The sequence below is a fragment of the Eleutherodactylus coqui genome, chromosome 1 (assembly GCF_035609145.1).
Source record: "Eleutherodactylus coqui strain aEleCoq1 chromosome 1, aEleCoq1.hap1, whole genome shotgun sequence".
Classification (NCBI taxonomy): domain Eukaryota; kingdom Metazoa; phylum Chordata; class Amphibia; order Anura; family Eleutherodactylidae; genus Eleutherodactylus; species Eleutherodactylus coqui.
In genome coordinates, this window is record NC_089837.1 from 383,026,248 (window position 1) to 383,044,462 (window position 18,215).

At 37.9% G+C, this 18,215-nt stretch overlaps 1 protein-coding gene across 1 annotated transcript in view; it reads left to right on the top strand.

Annotated features, from left to right (window-relative positions):
• GABRG3 (gamma-aminobutyric acid type A receptor subunit gamma3) overlaps positions 1-18,215 on the top strand; it is a 489,714-nt gene that overhangs the window by 38,669 nt on the left and 432,830 nt on the right. Inside the window, exon 3 of the mRNA XM_066579283.1 lies at positions 11,031-11,098. Coding sequence (XP_066435380.1) covers positions 11,031-11,098 — 68 coding nt within the window. The remainder of the gene's footprint in view (positions 1-11,030; positions 11,099-18,215) is intronic.

The following is an 18,215-nucleotide window of genomic DNA, read 5'->3' on the forward strand; positions in this document are numbered from 1 at the left end:
GAAAAAGTAAAACAGTTCAACAACGTGAAACCATAAAACAATGGGTTTTGAAGTGTAAGAAGAATAGGGATAAAAAGTATATATTTTTAACAGAGTGAACAAGAAAGTGGAACTGTATTTCCAAATGGCCAATTACTCCATGATGCCTGAAAAGGTATTAGGATAATTTTAAAAAAGGGTGTGGTGCTATCAAGTTGTTGATTCCATAATGGTTGATCATGATGCCTAAATTTATTGAACTATCTGAAATCCTGACAAAATGGTTCAAAGAAAAGGGATACCCAAAAAACTTAGTGCAGTTGGCGTTACAGAGCACAACTCCAAAAACCATTGGCGAAAAAATTTAAGGACATGGAAAGTTCTATGATTCCTTTAATCATTACTCGCTACAACACACAGCATTTCTGTTTAGGCATTATTACCAAGTAGGGACCCATGAGAGGAATTATTACTGAGTGCAGGCATGTGAGGGGCATAATTACTGAGATTCTATGATGGTAACTATTATTGATTGGGGCACTTTTACTGTGTTTGGGGTACTAAAGGTGGCACTTTCTGTGTGGAGCCTACACAGAACACAAAAATGAAGAATATTATTACTGTGTGGGCCACCACAGCTGTCCTTATATATATATGGGGAACTATAAATGAGGAGATTATGTATAAGCATGGAAAATCAAGCCGGGCTGCAGCAAAATTGGATTTCTGTGTCAAATCCTGTAGAGACAAGTTGTGACTGAGCTAGGTTGTCATGATGGTCAGGGCCAGATGAAGAAGAAAAGGGAAAGTCAACAACTCCAGTCAGAGACAATGTCACCTGTGATCACTGCATATAACAATACTATGATCACTCATATGGTCTGTAGCTTTGTGGAGCTGCTATCGACCATGATATTGCACCTCAGAGCCGACATACGAGTTTGCACTCGCATGTTCTATCTTTTGCAGGTGCAAACGTTTTGCGCATCTAAGATTCCTTTTAGTGAATGCTTCTATAGGAAACCATTGGTTTTATTTAGACAGGATCTTTTCACGTGTCACTAATGTGCGCAGAACCCCCTCCTGTGAACGAGCCTTAAAATATACCTCCAGTCCTAATATGTTTTGTGCTTCAAAATACATGCTGCATAGACTTATTGCTTCCTACCACCTTCATTCCTGTGGCAGACAGTTTGTTGATCTCTGCCTACTTGATTTTGCCCTACCTACAATATGGGGCCACTTTGTAATTTTTTTCCATGGCCACTTTTGCTTCTCTGCCTGGGATCTACCTGTCTCGGTCCAAACTTACTTGTGGGGGTTTCTGGTGAAGAAAGGAAGGATCCCTTAGACTCTACACCTCCCATTAGTTAGTAGCAGACTGGTTGCAGTGTCAAGGTTCCACTTTTCAAGGTAGGTACTTATACCTAACAACACAGTTCTGCCATGAAACTAAACCACACTGCTCAAATAATTGCTCTACCAGCGGATGTTTATGATCAAAAAAATTAAACTGTACAACAAGGAAAGTATCAGCAAGAGATTATTCGATTTCTTCAGAGGATTTCCTCCTACCTACTTGTACTCCAGATGGCACCTGATGTTCCTCTAATAGTACTCGCTGCTGCTCCAGACATTTCTCGAGCTTTGCTATTGGATCCATTCAACATCTTGCAGCTCCTTAGGGATTTTATAGGAATCCTAAAACTTGTTTTTTAAGCAGCATTCCATCCATTTTGAACTCTGTGTTGATTAGTTACTCTTCAATCAGACCCAAATTAATCATTTGATTTCAATGCTCTCTGGCATCACCTGAGCTGCACCTTTCTAGGAATTTATCACCTTTTTCTTCACTACAGTGTCCTGGTAACCTTCCACGATGTATCTGAGAAAACTGGGCACACAGCCAACTGCTGATTCTGCAATGTTTTACTTTAGGAAGGACCTTCTTCCACTGGGCTATGCCATCAAATTCTGTACTTTGGCTTTAGACTTAGCTGGAAGAGCAACATTTGGTGTCTGCTTTATGGGAGGAACTTATAGACCCTATAAAAAGAACTAACCTGGCAAGAGATTTCTTCTCCATTGGATTGGACATCTACTTCTGGCAAAAATGGCTTAAGAGAAGGTGCACCACTGAAGCCAATGATTGGCTGCAGTCAGTCTGTGGCATTCCGTGTACAGGATGACTACAAGATGTACACAGAGAATGTTGGAGCTCCAAGGATCTGGGACAGGTGACTGTTTATATTCCATTATTATTTTTCAGGATGGTTAGCAGACTTTCTTTTTTTAACTATCTCAGAAAATTCCTTTACGCTCACTGTTGTCTATTTTAGAGACACGAATAAAGAGAATCAAATTGTATCCAAAAGTACTGGTTATGTCTCAGTTTATTTTTTGTGATTCTCCTTGCTTTTAAAATCTCTTCTAATGCTGAAGCTTTCTTTGACTCCAGAACAGCAGGGAACTTCTTGGATAATAATTTGGTCCTAAAGATTGCAGGTCTCTTTGTTTTCTTTGAATACACCACTTTGTCTAATATCTGTGAAGGGTGACCCCATTGAATAAGGTCTGATACACTCCTGCACATCACATATTCATTTGTAGATTGGTCTGCTACATTGTGAAGAAGTTTCTTTTTTGGTTCTACTATCGATCACCCTGCAGGTTTTAATAGAATTGTATTTACTGCATCTACAAAATCCTGCTACTGGAAGTGCTGGTGTTCCGTCTGTTTCCTATGATGCTTTCAAGTTGCTTCTCTGCCTGCTTCTAAGCCTCTTCTCTTGCTAGGGGCTTCTCCTGGACTCCCTGTGCAGTAATCTGATTTTGTTGAAAATTTCTTAAAACTGAAAACAGGCACTTCTAGGTCCTTGCATCTATGACTGTGTTACTAATCTCCTGCTCAGACAAGATCCTTCTTGGTGTTGAGTTTTCCCCTTCTAATTACTGGTATTATGCATGGTGTAATTTAGCAGCAAAGGTAGCAGTTTCCTAGACGTTAAGGGGATGTTTGTGGCATGAAGTTACTTAGAAAAAGCATAGAAGCAAATAGCAATCCAAAACAAAACTGCTTTATTCAGCATTTAAATGATTGCCAGTATGAAAACAAAATAGCCTAGCCCACTCATAGGGCACTACCTCCCTTCTTGAACCCTAACAAATGTCCAAGGCTAAATAACATTTATGGAGGTCTCTCCTCACCACAATGGCTCTCCCTGTGCTTAGTCAGGTCCTATCAGTAGACCTGTAGTCTTGGAATAGACGATCTGTCTGTTTCTAACTGTTCCACAGGACATCTGCAGGACACAAACAGTACTTTCCATCTCTCTCTCTCTCTGGAATTGTCCAGAGATAAGTGTGGTCAAAGTCCTTTTGAACTCTGATTTAGGTTGCTCTCCAGTGCCCTCTAGATTCACACACTTTCATTGGATACAAAGCCAATGTACACCTATATTCATGAAAACTTGCATATGGGCTTCATTCATACATCCTTGACCCCAGCTGGAACAGGCCTTTTCTTTTGTGAGGAAGTTTGGGTCTTTGAGCAACTGCATAGACTATAGAGGCCTAAACAATATCACATCACAGTGAAGGACTATTATCTTCTCCCTCTCATCTCTGAACTTGTCAACCAGTTAAATAGAGCTACCATCTTCATTCAATAGTGTCTTTGGAGATTTTATAATCTGGTCCATATTAATAAAGGTGATGAGTGGAAGATGGACTTTAACACCCATGATGGATATTACAAATACATGTTCGTGACGTTTGGGCCCTGGTAAAGTTCCATCTGTCTTCCAACATTTCATCAATGAAGTGCTTTGTGACATTCTTGATTAGAGCCTACCTAGATAACATTTTCATCTTCCCCAAAGATCTTTTTTGCAAACAAGAATATATTTGCTTAGTCTCACAGTGTCTACACAAGAATTAATCAAACTACTAATGACCACTTGTCCGTCCAATTTGTGTTTGTGACGTGTAAGTTGCTTGCACAGCCTGACAGCACCTGTGATGATGTCAGTTATTACCATCTCTTAGCTCCACCTCCTGATCACATAACCGTGACATAATCACAGATCCTTTATCCTCCTTTTGTAGTGAGTGAGGAATTATGGGCAGACTACATCCCCCACAAACCCCTGCAGCCTCAGTTGCTATGGATACAGCAATACTCAATCTGCCAGTTTGTACCTGGTGGTCAGACTGCTGCACAGCTCCAATAAATAACACCTCACAAATTTACACATACCATCTCTTAGCTCTGCTCTCTGATCACATGACGGTGACGTTACCACAGGTATTTTACACATACATAGCTGGCAGTGCATATTGACCAAGAAATTGGAAGCATAGTCCTTCACCTCTGTCTTCTCCTGAACAGGATATCATGTCATCTCAAGTGCTAATGCCACCAAAACCAGTCGAGCTTTCATCTGATCGTCAACCATTGTCCAATGTTGGAACAAACCATTGCTGTCATGCAAACATGTCAACACAGAGGGTTCAACACCACCATGAAGCTAATGCAGCTTACATGACATAGCAACAAGCCACAATTTTGTACCTCAGCCACCAGCTGAAGTTCTTAAAACACATGTAGCTCATATGCGAAAGCTACATAGCAAAGCTGTGTGTGTGATGTGCACGTATCAGAGCTGTGCTCTGCTACATTGCAGCACCAGAAACACTGGTACTATAATTTCCAAATAATTCTAGTTATATTAAGCCCATAATAATAAGCAATTTTTGTATTTACACTTATTAAAAAAATCTATCCCCAGATATTCTGGGAATAATGCTAGAATAGCTCCACCCTCTATTTCTATTGGAAAGCCTTTTTTGTGCTGTCCACTTCAGTAAATATTCCAATGTGGTTCCACATAGTCTTGCTTCTCTGCAGTAACACTGTCTCACTCTCTTATCACTTGCTCAGCATCTCTACTGACGTCAAGGAAGATGCTGCAGCTTCAGAAGCAGCCGCTCACCACACAAGGAATCCCTCCACATACCCAGTGGGAGCAGAGAGAGAAGCAAGATTAAGCATGTATGACCACTTTGGAATATTTACTGAGGTCAATACAGAATACAAACAACAAGTGACAATATTCTAACATTAGTCCTGGAATATCTGAGGATGTAAACATTTTTTTTAAATATAAAGGCAAAAAATGTTTAGAATTATGGGCTCGATCTACATCATTTAGTGCAGATTTTGACATGGATTTTGATGAAGATCCACAACAGATTTCACCCTTTTAAATCTGCATTTTGACACGGTTTATGGTATGGATTTTTCGCTGTGGAAAATCCACACCAGTTCAGCTATGTGTGAACATTCTCTTAACAATATTTTTCATGGGACATGCTCTGTAAGGTCTGGAGATGGATCCAGACAAGATTTTTTCTATTCTTTGCTGACCACTTCCTATAGGTTTGAAAATACAACAATGCTTCTAGGATTTTCTAAGTAATACCAACAATTACAAACAAAATACATTTTCTTTGGTAGTGCCTTTTACCACTCTGAATGTTCCTAGCAAGAGAAACCAAGTAATCTTGTAGATATGATACCATTGAAAAATACATGATGTTATAGCAAGCTTTCGAACCTCTCGGGGTTCTTCCTCAGGCATAATTAAATAGATCCGAAGAGGCATATATATATATATATATATATATATATATATATATATATATATATACATGCCTCTTCGGATCTATTTTATTATGCCTGAGGAAGAACCCTAACAGGTCTGAAGCTCGCTATTAACAGGTGACATATCTACAAAATTTCTTGGTATTTCTCACTGAGAAGAATCACATTTTGTTCTACTGGCTAACATGATACCAAACTTTTTTCACTTTACAACTGTCACACATACAAGTGCCAATAGTTGTTTTAGGCCTTAAGTGGCAGTTCATGCCTTCAAACAACTCAAAGCATGCTTGTGTCTGTTTCAGTGCTTTCTAATCTGGACAGTCTCAGCCCTTTCCTTTTTTAATTAGATGGCTCTTTAGTGGTTGTAGGAGCCAACTTGTCTTAAAATCATCCAACGGAAAACCCAATCCATATGCCTTCCTCTCTAAAAAAACATCTCTATAGCAGAATCAAATCATGCTATTGGAGATCAGTAACTGCTGACAGTGAAGTCTGCTTCAGAAGAATGGTGACATCTGCTGGATGAGGCTAAGCATTCTATCATCAAGTCAAAAGGAGACCTATTGTTACATGTTGTGCTTTCATATTTATGCACAGGCTAGCTGACAAGAATAATAGAGCCCATGCTCCTTTTCACTCCTTTGATGATTCTGACTCCTGTCCAGAGAAAGGCCGGACTCACAATGACCAGTGACCCTGTGTACAGTACTAACCTGTATTGAGATGACCACAGAGTCTCACAGGCAGTCATGCGCAGTACAGGTTTTGGGTTTTTTTGCTTGTATTTCCCACGCCATTGCTTAGCAATGATGTGCATACCCACAGCCCATACGTTACTCAAAAAAGAGGATTAGAGAGAGCTGTGCAATATTAAGTGGGAGTTATGCTACACAACCTCTAAAAGAGGAGAGAGGAGGGGGAGCTGAGCTTGTGCAGGAGCCGGTCAGTGCTGGGTACACCTACTAGCCAAAAAACCTGAATGTAGAAAAGCCTGTAAACTGAGTATAAGGGTTTCTAAATGCACGAGAATGAAAACTCAATGCAAAAAATAGATAAGTGCATCTTTTTTTCAACAGAGACTTAGGCCTTAGTCACACAGGCGCATCGGCACCCGTACACCCGCGCCGATGCGCCCATGTGACTGACACCAGTAGACGGACAAACCTGAAGACAGCCATCTCTCTGCAGCGCCGGAGGAAAGAACATGTGACCGGCTTCATTGCCGGTCATGTGTTCTTTCCTCCGGCGCTGTAGAGAGACGGCCGTCTTTAGGTACATCCGTCTCCTTCCTGCAGTCACACGGGCGCATCGGCACCGGTGTACGGGTGCCGATGCGCCCGTGTGACTGAGCCCTTAGTAAGATATGTGTGTATTGATTTTTCAAACACAAAGGTTTCCATATTCCATAGTCTTTAAACAAACCTTTGCCTTTTTTCTTTAAGGAAGGTAGTAATATATGTTTAACCACTGATGTTAAACCAACCTGAATGCATTCAAATTTACTTAGCTTTGTATGACTGGTATTTTACAAAAATTATGTCATTTTTATATTCTTGGATTTTTTTTCTTGAGATTTTATGCATTTTCTTTAAAATATGTTAGGCACATATTTCATTGTTATGGCAATTATAGTGATAAATTATCCACAGGTACATTATTTACATGCATGAAAAATAATCTTCAGCCTGATATGAATACTGATTGGCCAGATTTTGATTTGTCTGCTTCAATTTTAAACCAAAAATATCTGATATTTACTATTTGTCAGTGCATTTAATCATTTTCTCATTAGTAGTCAGTTCATTCTAGCAATTTATGACTTTTCACATAAATGTTTCAGCTCTTATTATTCAGCCATGAATCAGTTTTTAGAATTGCTTGTTATACACAGTTCTACGTCTTATGACCAAGTTTCATATGACTGGTCAGGAAATAATCTATCAGTCTTTTTTCACTAAATCAAAAACTTAGTTTATGCATAAAGTGGCCTTATCTTTATATGCAAGGCAGAGTACAAATCCTCTCTTCTGTTATCTTTACCTACAAGACAGCCTAAATCTTTCTCCATTTACAACTAAACTACTGCTAGTAATTCACTTGCTTGCATTTTCATAATAAAACTAATAAAGAAATGTCATGCTGCTCAGACTGTACTTGCTGAATTTGTTGCTAACAGTGTAATTTCTTATTTATTTTCAGATGCACACATTCAAAATATATACATTTTTCTAAATTATACAAAGAAGAAGTTATCAAAAATAAAGTAATTTTGTTGGGTTAGCCATATTCTTTAGCTATGTTGTGGTATTTCCTATTTATTTTTTTTGCAGATATCGCCTAACTTGCTTATAAGTTGTAGTAGACAGCTTTCCAATTTCTACTGTTGCAAGCAACATTTAATATGTGTCATTTTGACCTAATTTTTTAATTGTTTGACACAACATAAACCGTTCCAGAGGATTCTAGTAACTGCATTGTTTCATCCATTCTGTTGAAATAATACGTATATTTGCATATCATTCAGCTACAAAGCTATAAAAAGCAACTGTGACAGTAAATGTCGCAATATAAAAGAATGCCACTACAACACCACATATTGGAAGGCAGCATTCCTGTAAGTCAATGTCAGACTTTTTAACAAGCCTTTTAACAAAGACTAGAAATTTGAGCCAAAGCCAGAGTCTTCTCCAGAAGAAAAAGATAAACCATACACAGACAGCCATTTCAGGGTCTTTTTTCTTCATCAGTGTACAGTAGGTTTGCTGGCTTGTCTAGTGAGAGACCTATAGACATGGGTCAGGAAAGGTAACAAATTTCCAGTCAGTGTCACAAGACTTGTTAAAAGGTCTGACATTGACGTGCAGGAATACTACCTTCCAATAAGTGGTGCTGTAGAGGCATTATTCCATCTTCCTATTTGCATATTTCTCAAAGGACCATGCATGGCTCTATAAGTCTCCTTAAACCTTCTAGGTGATATCCCAAAGGAGAAACAATAGCTTTCCTGACCCAAGTATATCTCACAATAATGCACTCTAAGATATTACGCAAATATTTATGGGACCATACTATATTTCTACATGCTTCTGATATTCATATGCATGTTCCATCAAAGGCCATGTTATGGTAATATTGCTTCTTATTGTTTTGTTGATTGTTGTTTCTATGAGAGAATACTTCGATAATCATACCAAACAGAAGCATCAGTGGGGACATACAGAGCTATAGTGAATTTGCAAAAGGTGTCATTTTTCTGACCATTGCATGAACCATTGTCAACTTGGCACAAGTACTGCTGTTTAGAAAACTTTTCTACACTGTATGACTTGTCTAAAATGTTTTAGGCAAGCTGCTTTTTACTAGAAAACATAGCAGATACTTTATACATTTTACACATTTGTAATAAATTAGTTCCAATCCTTAAATATAAAACTGCTAGTGATCATGTAAAAAGGATAACAGCTATAGATAAGGTGCATGTGTTTGCTCTATTTTCACATTTTCTCCAAAAACTGTCAGCAACAAATTTTTTGAAAAGTGTGTAATGAAAACTAAAAAGTTTGGGTTCTATTTATTAATGATGCTAAGAATTTAAGTTTTATGAAAACAATATCTTTTAATAGTACACAATTTTGTAATGATAATTTTAGGCATATTGTATCCATGTATAAATACATAGTGAATGAAATAACTCTTTGACCGTTACATAGATGAAGGTGTTGTTTTATCATATACATTATAACCATAGACAAATCATGTTAGGGTGCAAAACACAAGGAGTAAGGGATCAGAGCAGAAAAAAATGGCCCGTCAATTAGCATGACTATTATTGGTCATAACAACGTTCACCCCATTCCCTTCCCAGCCTTAGCTGGGCTGGATCTGGACATAAATCAATGATATTGACATTCTTGTGCTTTTGTAACCAACATTTTTAAAGTTTTATAACCCATATTTTAAAATGTGATTGCCTGAAACAGGCTTTCTGTTTGTTGCTTGTTAGATAAATGGCACTGTTCTTTTCATCCAATCAAATATTACATTTCCACTTTGCTGAAAAAAGAAAATCAGTATTTACAATGTTTGAAAGTGCTGTAGTAATCATATTTCCAGTAAGAGTACAATATTAAATTATTGTAATGTTTGTATGTGGGACAACATTGTAATTATATTTGCTTTTATACACATTTTTAGTTTAAAGGTTTCAAATGCAAAGTTGCAAAAAAAAAAAAAAAGTGTAAAGACAAATTCAAATTTTCGACTCCTTAAAACTTCTCAGAGGTTACGTTAGATTACTTTTATTTTTCACTTTCTTCCTTTTGTTCCTTACTTCCTATTATCATCCAGTACTTTAGCTTCTTTACAGTTAATATACTCTGTATCAAGTATGTGAGTCTGAAATAATAAAACTGTTAAGTAGAGATGGTAGTTATTTGTAGTTTGGAGAAAGCATTCGCTCTTCTGCAGACATGGTTTAATGAATACACCAGGTTAAAGATTTTGTCTGCAAATTGAAATAATTAGCAATTTAGAAAAATCAAGGAGGAAGATTTTTTTAAAGATTTCCTCAGCTTTAATTAGAGTTTTATATTTTATCTTTTCCATAACTATTAAACATAAAAATACAGTGTACCTCAGAATGAATGCCTGAGGGCTCAGTCACACAGCCACATCGGCACCCATACTCTGGCGTCGATGCGCCCGTGTGACTGACAGTTAGAAGACGGCCGTACCTGAAGACGGACATCTCTCTCCAGCGCTGATCATAGAACACATGACCAGCAATGGAGCCAGTCACATGTTCTTCCTCCCGGCGCTGTAGAGAGACGGCCGTCTTCAGGTACGTCTGTCTGCTGGCTGCAGTCACACGGGCGCATCGGCGCCAGTGTACGGATGCCGATGCGCCCGTGTGACTGAGCCCTGAAAGTGTACTAAATAAAATCATGAATTTTCTCAATAAACTCTAACCTTTAAGAAACACACTATCGTTGCTGGTATAATATAAAGGACATTTAGTGTTAACGTTCATTAAATCTTCATTAAATAGTCTCACATATGTAGAGCTTGATCTATAGAAAAGCTATATTCATCAACATCAACAAGATTTGTGGACCAAATCTTAACATTATAGTTACATAATCTGATGTACTCATTTACAATAGTAGAGTAATAATAATAATACATTATAAAACTGCAATAATACTATAATTTTCAGTAACACTTTTCTAATTACATTTTTAATGTAAGCAGTAGTAATACTACTAACAGTTTGAGTTGTATATGTGCAGAAGAAGAATTTTATAGCTTTTGAATAAATAGGCTACTACAGTCTTCACTATATATTTACAATGTGTAATGTATGTGTATGTCTCATTTTTCATAGTTAAGCCTACAGTTATCGATGTGGACATATATGTTAACAGCATTGGACCAGTGTCTTCAATAAACATGGTAAGATATTTATATACTATATGAGTTACATAACAGCCTGGAATGTTGAACCTACTTGTTATATGGTATTTTGGACATAGTTTGTTTTTTTTAAATGCTTGTTGAAGTCAAGGCCGTGTAAATATTAGTTAATGTGATTGTGGTATGTGCTGATTTATTTGTCAGTGATAGCAGAAACACAGTTCATAATTTGTATTTTGAAGATGGAATTGTTATAAGTTGTTATTGCTGACTTGGCAAGAAACCTGCATGGACTTGCAGTTCATATATGATTTACCAAAGTGGACAATATGGTTGATTTTACAGTATATAATCCATGATATTATGTTATATACCGGTATTAGTCAGGGAACTGTGACATGGTGTTGCGTCCTTTTATATGTATTGAAGAAACAATGCGTCAGTTGCCACAAGGCGAAGTGGATGCCCATAAGTTAATTTTTCAGACTGTGTTGACCATCAACATACAATGACTTGCTAGGCTGATAGGACATTAATTATGGAATGTCTTCATTCTCTTACATTTTTGTTCATGTTTCACTTGGGGTTAACAATAGATATAATACTGTAGAGGCAGTTAAATGTAAAACCATATTTCCTGCAGTATGTTTCGTTAAATTTTGTATGGATAAGAAAATGTTGAAGTCTTATGCTTAATACAACCACTAAAGAAACATAAAAAACATGCATTCTCAGTATAGTAATATGCCTTATATACAATACAATCTAAAGATATGTGATCATTTATGCAAAAGTGTAATTAATCTGTAGCATAATGCTAACAGATAAATAAACAGATAAGTAAGATAAATGTAGAAGAATTTGGAATGATCTTCCAGTGTCATTGGTATTTTAATAAATAACCTTAGATGAATAATACACTAGAGAAAGAACTTAAGCAAAAGTTCAGTTGACAATAATATACGTTTTACATAGGTGTACTCCTAGCTTCTGTAGAGTTAACTAAAATTAATTAGTATCCAGGGAGGATTTTCTAAATGTGTCCCCAATGAGGAGGCTACATGATTATTATTATTATTGAGTGAGGCAAACCAGTCCAATCCTGTGTCAGATTGAACTTTGCTAAAAGTTTGGTTCGGAGTTAACCTGAACCTCTAGTGGCTTGTGCCAGCCAAACCCACTAAAGGAAAGTGGTGGGGGGAGCTAGCATTTGTTGCTTTGCAGTGCTTGGGTCCTAGATTCAAATCTGACAACATCAGCATGGGATTTTATGTTCTCCTTATGTTTCATAATAATCACCTTTATTTATATAGCACATGCATACTATCTAGTGGTTTAAATCACTTGACATTTTCTATCTATATTACTACCGTGTTAGCCAGTAGAGCAGAGTGTTCTCAGTAAGAGAAACCAAGTAATCTTGTAGATATGATACCTTTTAATGGCTAACAAAAATACATGATATTATAGCGAGCTTTTGGACTTACTCAGGGTTCTTCCTCAGGCATAATAGCATTATGCTTGAGGAAGAACCCTGAGAGGTTCGAAAGCTTGCTGTAACATAATGTATTTTTGTTAGCCAACTATCGAACTCTTTGGATGCTGCTGTCACTATGACCATAGCACCTAAGGAGTTAAAAAGATTGGAGACAAATGTTATTAATCTCCAATCACCTCCTATGCCCAAGGCTGTTATTAGCAGCCTAGACATTGGGAATGCAATGTACACAGTGCTGCTGTCTTCTATTGAAGTGCAGGCGAGGAAAGACATTGTATCAGAAGTACCCTGAACAGCCACTGTAAAAAGGACTATAAGGCTGTCATTAGGGGGTCAACACACTTTTAGTGTCAAATTAACATATATGTTATGGACTGTGCATAAACTCTCTATAAGATCCTCATTGATCCTTGAAATTGAGTATCTGTGTCTGCAGCTTGGCATAAAAGTTGTGATTTCTACTACAGAATCTCCATATAACCTTGAATATGTCACTATGATTCAGGTGCCAAATAAGACTGTGAGCTCTTCACAGCAGGCATTCACAACAAGTTATTGTTCTGGCAGGCCTATCTAAAAATCAATACGCATCTTGCAACATCTTCAACAACAATGAAAATTGTGATTCGCTACATTGGATTCAGGAAGGATGAGACACTTTGGTAACATTCCAACATCCATTTTCATCCATTTTTAGACAGGCATCTTGAGAGATATTCATTATAAGGCATGCTTTCAATAGGAACAGGTACAGTTTTTCTTTCATATAGTTCACATTTATTATTAGCATAATAAAAATGATCATTCATTTTTCTGCTCCATACTAAGTAAACTGAGGAGATTATTAATGTTCCTACAGCTGCCATCTGTGCAACATCCATTTTTAAAATGATGCATTAGAATAAACTCAGCCATAAACTTGTTTATGCTGTATGTGTCTGTGTGAGAATGTATCAAATTTGTATCAAAAAGTCGGCGGAAAGGTTATGGTTAGGGATGAGCGAGTATACTCGCTAAGGCACTACTCGCTCGAGTAATGTGCCTCAGCCGAGTATCTCCCTGCTCGTCCCTAAAGATTTGGGGGCCGCCGCAGCTGACAGGTGAGTTGCGGCGGGGAGCAGGGGAGAGCGGGCGGGAGAGAGGGAGAGAGAGATCTCCCCTCCGTTCCTCCCTGCTCTCCCCCGCAGCTCCCCGCCCCGCGGCGGCACCCGAATCTTTCGGGACGAGCGGGGAGATACTCGGCTAAGGCACAGTACTCGAGCGAGTAGTGCCTTAGCGAGTATACTCGCTCATCCCTAGTTATAGTAGATACATCTATACATTATCAAACCAATTAGAATTTTTTTCCCTATTCTCAGTAGGCACTTTTCCTTTTCCTTTCTTGTTATCTTAGGGTAGGTTTACGCAGGACAACTATCATTCAAATAGTCACTGGAAATAATTGCTACAGCAATTTGCTAGTGTAAGAACAACTATTGTTTGTATACTTTTACACAGAGTGATTGTTGTTCATGTTCGCGGTCATTGAAGTGTGCACTTCAGTGCAAAGTTTATTGGCTAGTTCTTGAATGACAAGAACATTTTGTACTACATATCAGCAATGATAAAAAAGTGGTAATGTTTCTTGAGGCTCTAAAGATGGTGATGATAGCCTCCTCATCACCATCTGGCAGAACAATCCAAACTACTGGTGCCATTTAGTTAAATGCAAGGACTGGATGATTTCTATAAAGGCAATGTGGTGACATGGATATGACATACCCAAGATTGAAATCCGTTAAATCAATGTTGAGAACAAAGCTGTCATGGCATGTTGGCCAAAACAGTGTAGCGGCATGACATGGAAGAAAGTTTGAGCTGACATCATAATGTCAGTCTGGCCCATGTAACCACAGCATCCATCCTTTCCCACCATTGTTTGTTGCTAGGCTGACTTATTAACATTACTTTGCTTGGTCGATAGTAAGCTGGTACCCCAGTTGGTCACTCAACCTTTTTCTAGTATATAAATTCCTCCCCTTCCTCTCAGAGGGTGCCGGTTATTCCTCTGTGTTGATGAAGTTTTGGTCTGGTTCACAACACCATGGTGTCATCCTCCAGTCAGATAAGTCTCAGGTGTTCATATTTATTTTTGTGGTGTTACGTCTGCTTTCTGTAGATTACATCTATTGTCACTCCCTTTTGGTCTAGGAACAGTCTAGGAAGTCCCCAGGTTCCTGACATGGGACTGCCCTCATGTAAGCGATCAGCTCCCTTTAGCAGGGTTTTTCCTGTTTTAGTATATCAGGGTGAAATTCCTTCCCTACTCCCCCCCCCCCACCCCCCCAACCCTTATTTAGTTTTGTCATCGGTTGTTTAGTTTTCTGAGATATCAGAGTGTATACCCATCCTTTTTGGACAACTATTACATCTGATCTAGAAGAAGTTCTTTGGCATCCAACTGGGACATAACAAATGCTAAGCATCTAGACTGAGCAGTGAATGAAGAGTAATATCAGAGGGCAGGACCAGGATCAGAGTCATGAAACAAAATCAGGAGACGTGTCATAGGGCAGACAGGACCACATATGAGGACCAGAGGGAACCACATGATTAAAACCAGGGTATGAACTGAGGGTCAAAGATAGAAGTACATGAAGCAAACATAGGATTCTAATCATACAGCCACAATATGAAGTATGTGTATGTAAACAGATCTTTAGGTTTAATTATAAACATGATTACAATTTATTCATTCCAGCAGATCAAAACCTAATATACAAAAAGCTGCTGCACAAATTCATTTCATTAAATTAATACATTACTTTGCCAGCAGAGAATGTCAGGTGCAGACAATGAAATCCTGATCCATATAAAGACCATAAAATATCAATTTGCCATGCCTGAATTGTAAGCTGAATTACATGAATGAATATGACATATTCTACACTCTTGTGCTCTACACGTGTCTCTACACTTATTCACATGTAACTTCCACAGAGAGCACCTAATTAACAAATTTATATGAACACTCAGTACAATGTAAAACTAATTTAGAATGGTTCCAGATCAATGTATATTGCCTTAGAAGGTTGCAATAGGTAGTTTTGAAGGTACAAATGTAGTAATTGTTAATATAACCGGCACATCATGAAAATTGAATTTGCAGCATTATAGTATAATGTAATTAGAGGACCTTATCATAATAACAAGTTAACATTTCTCAGTATGATCTTCACCACATCATAGAAAATATTTGCTGCAGCCCTAACTAATCCCTATCTGCACTATAAGTAACAGTATGACTATATGAGGTTCATCTATTATAATTACTATTGAAATACAATTCTAGTGCACTGGCCCCCTTGTCAGGGTCACATGATTCTAAGTGAAAAGTATTTTATGTTGTTTTATCTTATAGTTTTGTATATTTGCGCAGAGGTTTAGAGAAACATTTCTATTTTATCTGTAGTTTGACTTTGCGGATACCATACTTGATGAGGACTTGACTGCAGTGTTATAATTAGGAGCTTTGCTCAGCTGCCTGCTATTTACTTTTCTCTTTTTAATAAATATTTAGATGTATTGAATATTCACAGAAATGTCTGCAATAAATCAGCCTTGTGTGAATCAACCCCAGTGGCTGTATTGTGCTTTGTTCTTCATTAATTTAATGGCAATGTTTGTACAGATCTATTGCAATTGTGTTTTATTATAGAACGAGTTCTGTCTTTAGATAATTTTGCTGTGACACCAAATGTAAAAATAAAATATCATCAGGGAAAACTAAGACACAAATGCAACAAATAATGACCAACAGAGAGTGTAAAAGTTAAAGGGGTTGTCTGCTTTAGACAATTTCTATTTTCCTAATTTATTAGATGGGTCCCTTGACAATAAACTGATGACAAAGTGTCGCCTTGCTAGCGCTTTGGCAATCAGCCATAATCTGTGGAGAAACCCCACACTAAAGGCTTATTCAAACAAACAATTTTCATGTCCGAGTGCTGTCTATCTTACCAACTAACTTCACACAGACAGCACATTGACCTATTGCAGCCAGTGGGGCTATACAGACATGCATCTGTTACCGCAGGCCTATGGGTCTATTCTGGTCAGATTTCTCAGACGACAGCTAGTCATTTAGGTCAATAGGTGTGGATCTATTTTCATGGATCACTGCTAAGCAATGCTAAGTATTAATTTCCTTCCAACACCACCACAGGAGGAATTACACATTACACAGTGCCTATTCAAATCAATGGGCTATCAGTCTAAGGGCAGATTCAGACTAATGTTTTTTTCTCCCGTTATGCGGCAGTGATAATCACGGCAGTATAATTGGACACGATGAAACCACTGATTTCAATAGGATTTTAGTGGTTTTGATTTCACTAGCTCTTTTCTTGGCCATTCATTGTATGGCCTAGAAAACATAGCACCTGCCTTATCTTTCCTGCACATAGTGAATATTGCGTGAGGGAAAGATCAGGCTGCATCTATCTTCCTGTGGTTATTTTCGAACTTCAGCGCTCATTCAGGGGCAACTAAACGCTGTACCTTTGAGTGTAGTTATGCCTACGCCTCTCTAAAACCGCCCTTATACAGTACAGGATAGGCCCTTCGGAATGAGAGATGTTCTTTCCAATTGTTCTCCCTTTATCTAAGAGATATAGATCATGAACAAATAGCATCAAACATTACTGAGACAGAGTTCAGGACATGTTGGAAATTATATTGCAGGTTCATTTCATGTGGTTTTCTCAATAAATGCAATATACAACAATAGATATTCAGCAATCAATAGTCACAGCAGTCAACTAGAACAAAGTCTGAGGTATGTTTCGTCATCTATTCTAATTTATATAATAGAGAAAATTAATGGAATAGGTATAATTCATGTGGCATATATACAGATGTGTACTTGTAACATATTTCTGCAGTTGTGGATAGAGCAGGGGTTACATTAAAGACTTACCAGCATATAGCTGTTAGAAAAGGGGAATGATTTTGATCAATCTGGAGTTGGAGTTTCAGATACCTAGAATGAGGGAGAGATGAATTAGATGTTGGGACTGAAAGGCAAAGGGAGTAACGGCGATATTACATAGACCCATTATGGCCTATAAGGCTATTCATATGTGCGAGTTTTCATATGGGCCAATGGTTCACGTGCAAAAGAATTACAGTATATCTTATTCTAGTCTGTACCATGATCAAGAATAGAACATACAATGCACACTGTCCATGGAAATTGGACAGCACACATGTCTTTATGTGCTGTCTGCTGCAAGTTGCACCCAAGAATTTTGGGCACGACTCGCATAAGGCCTTCTGAATGCAGCCTAAGCAGCTGTCTACAATCGGTACCCAGCAGCAGCTTGGGAGGTTGCTCCACTGAGATGAATATAAATGACTTGTGAAAAGGTGACTGCAGAAATGCTACATGCTATCCTTTCCACAGCACTCAGTCATGTACATCCTTGTATAGCCACTGACGGCGGTCCTGTTGAACATTTTCTGTAAGATAATACAGCTTACTTTTGTTTCAACTCCTCCATTTGTCTTTACTATTTACAGTTAGAAATTATTTGGTTGTTATGCTAATTTGCCTTAAATGAATTTCCTTCAGTTATGGCCCGTTTACTCGTAAAAATTTGCACTCAAAATCTATTCAAA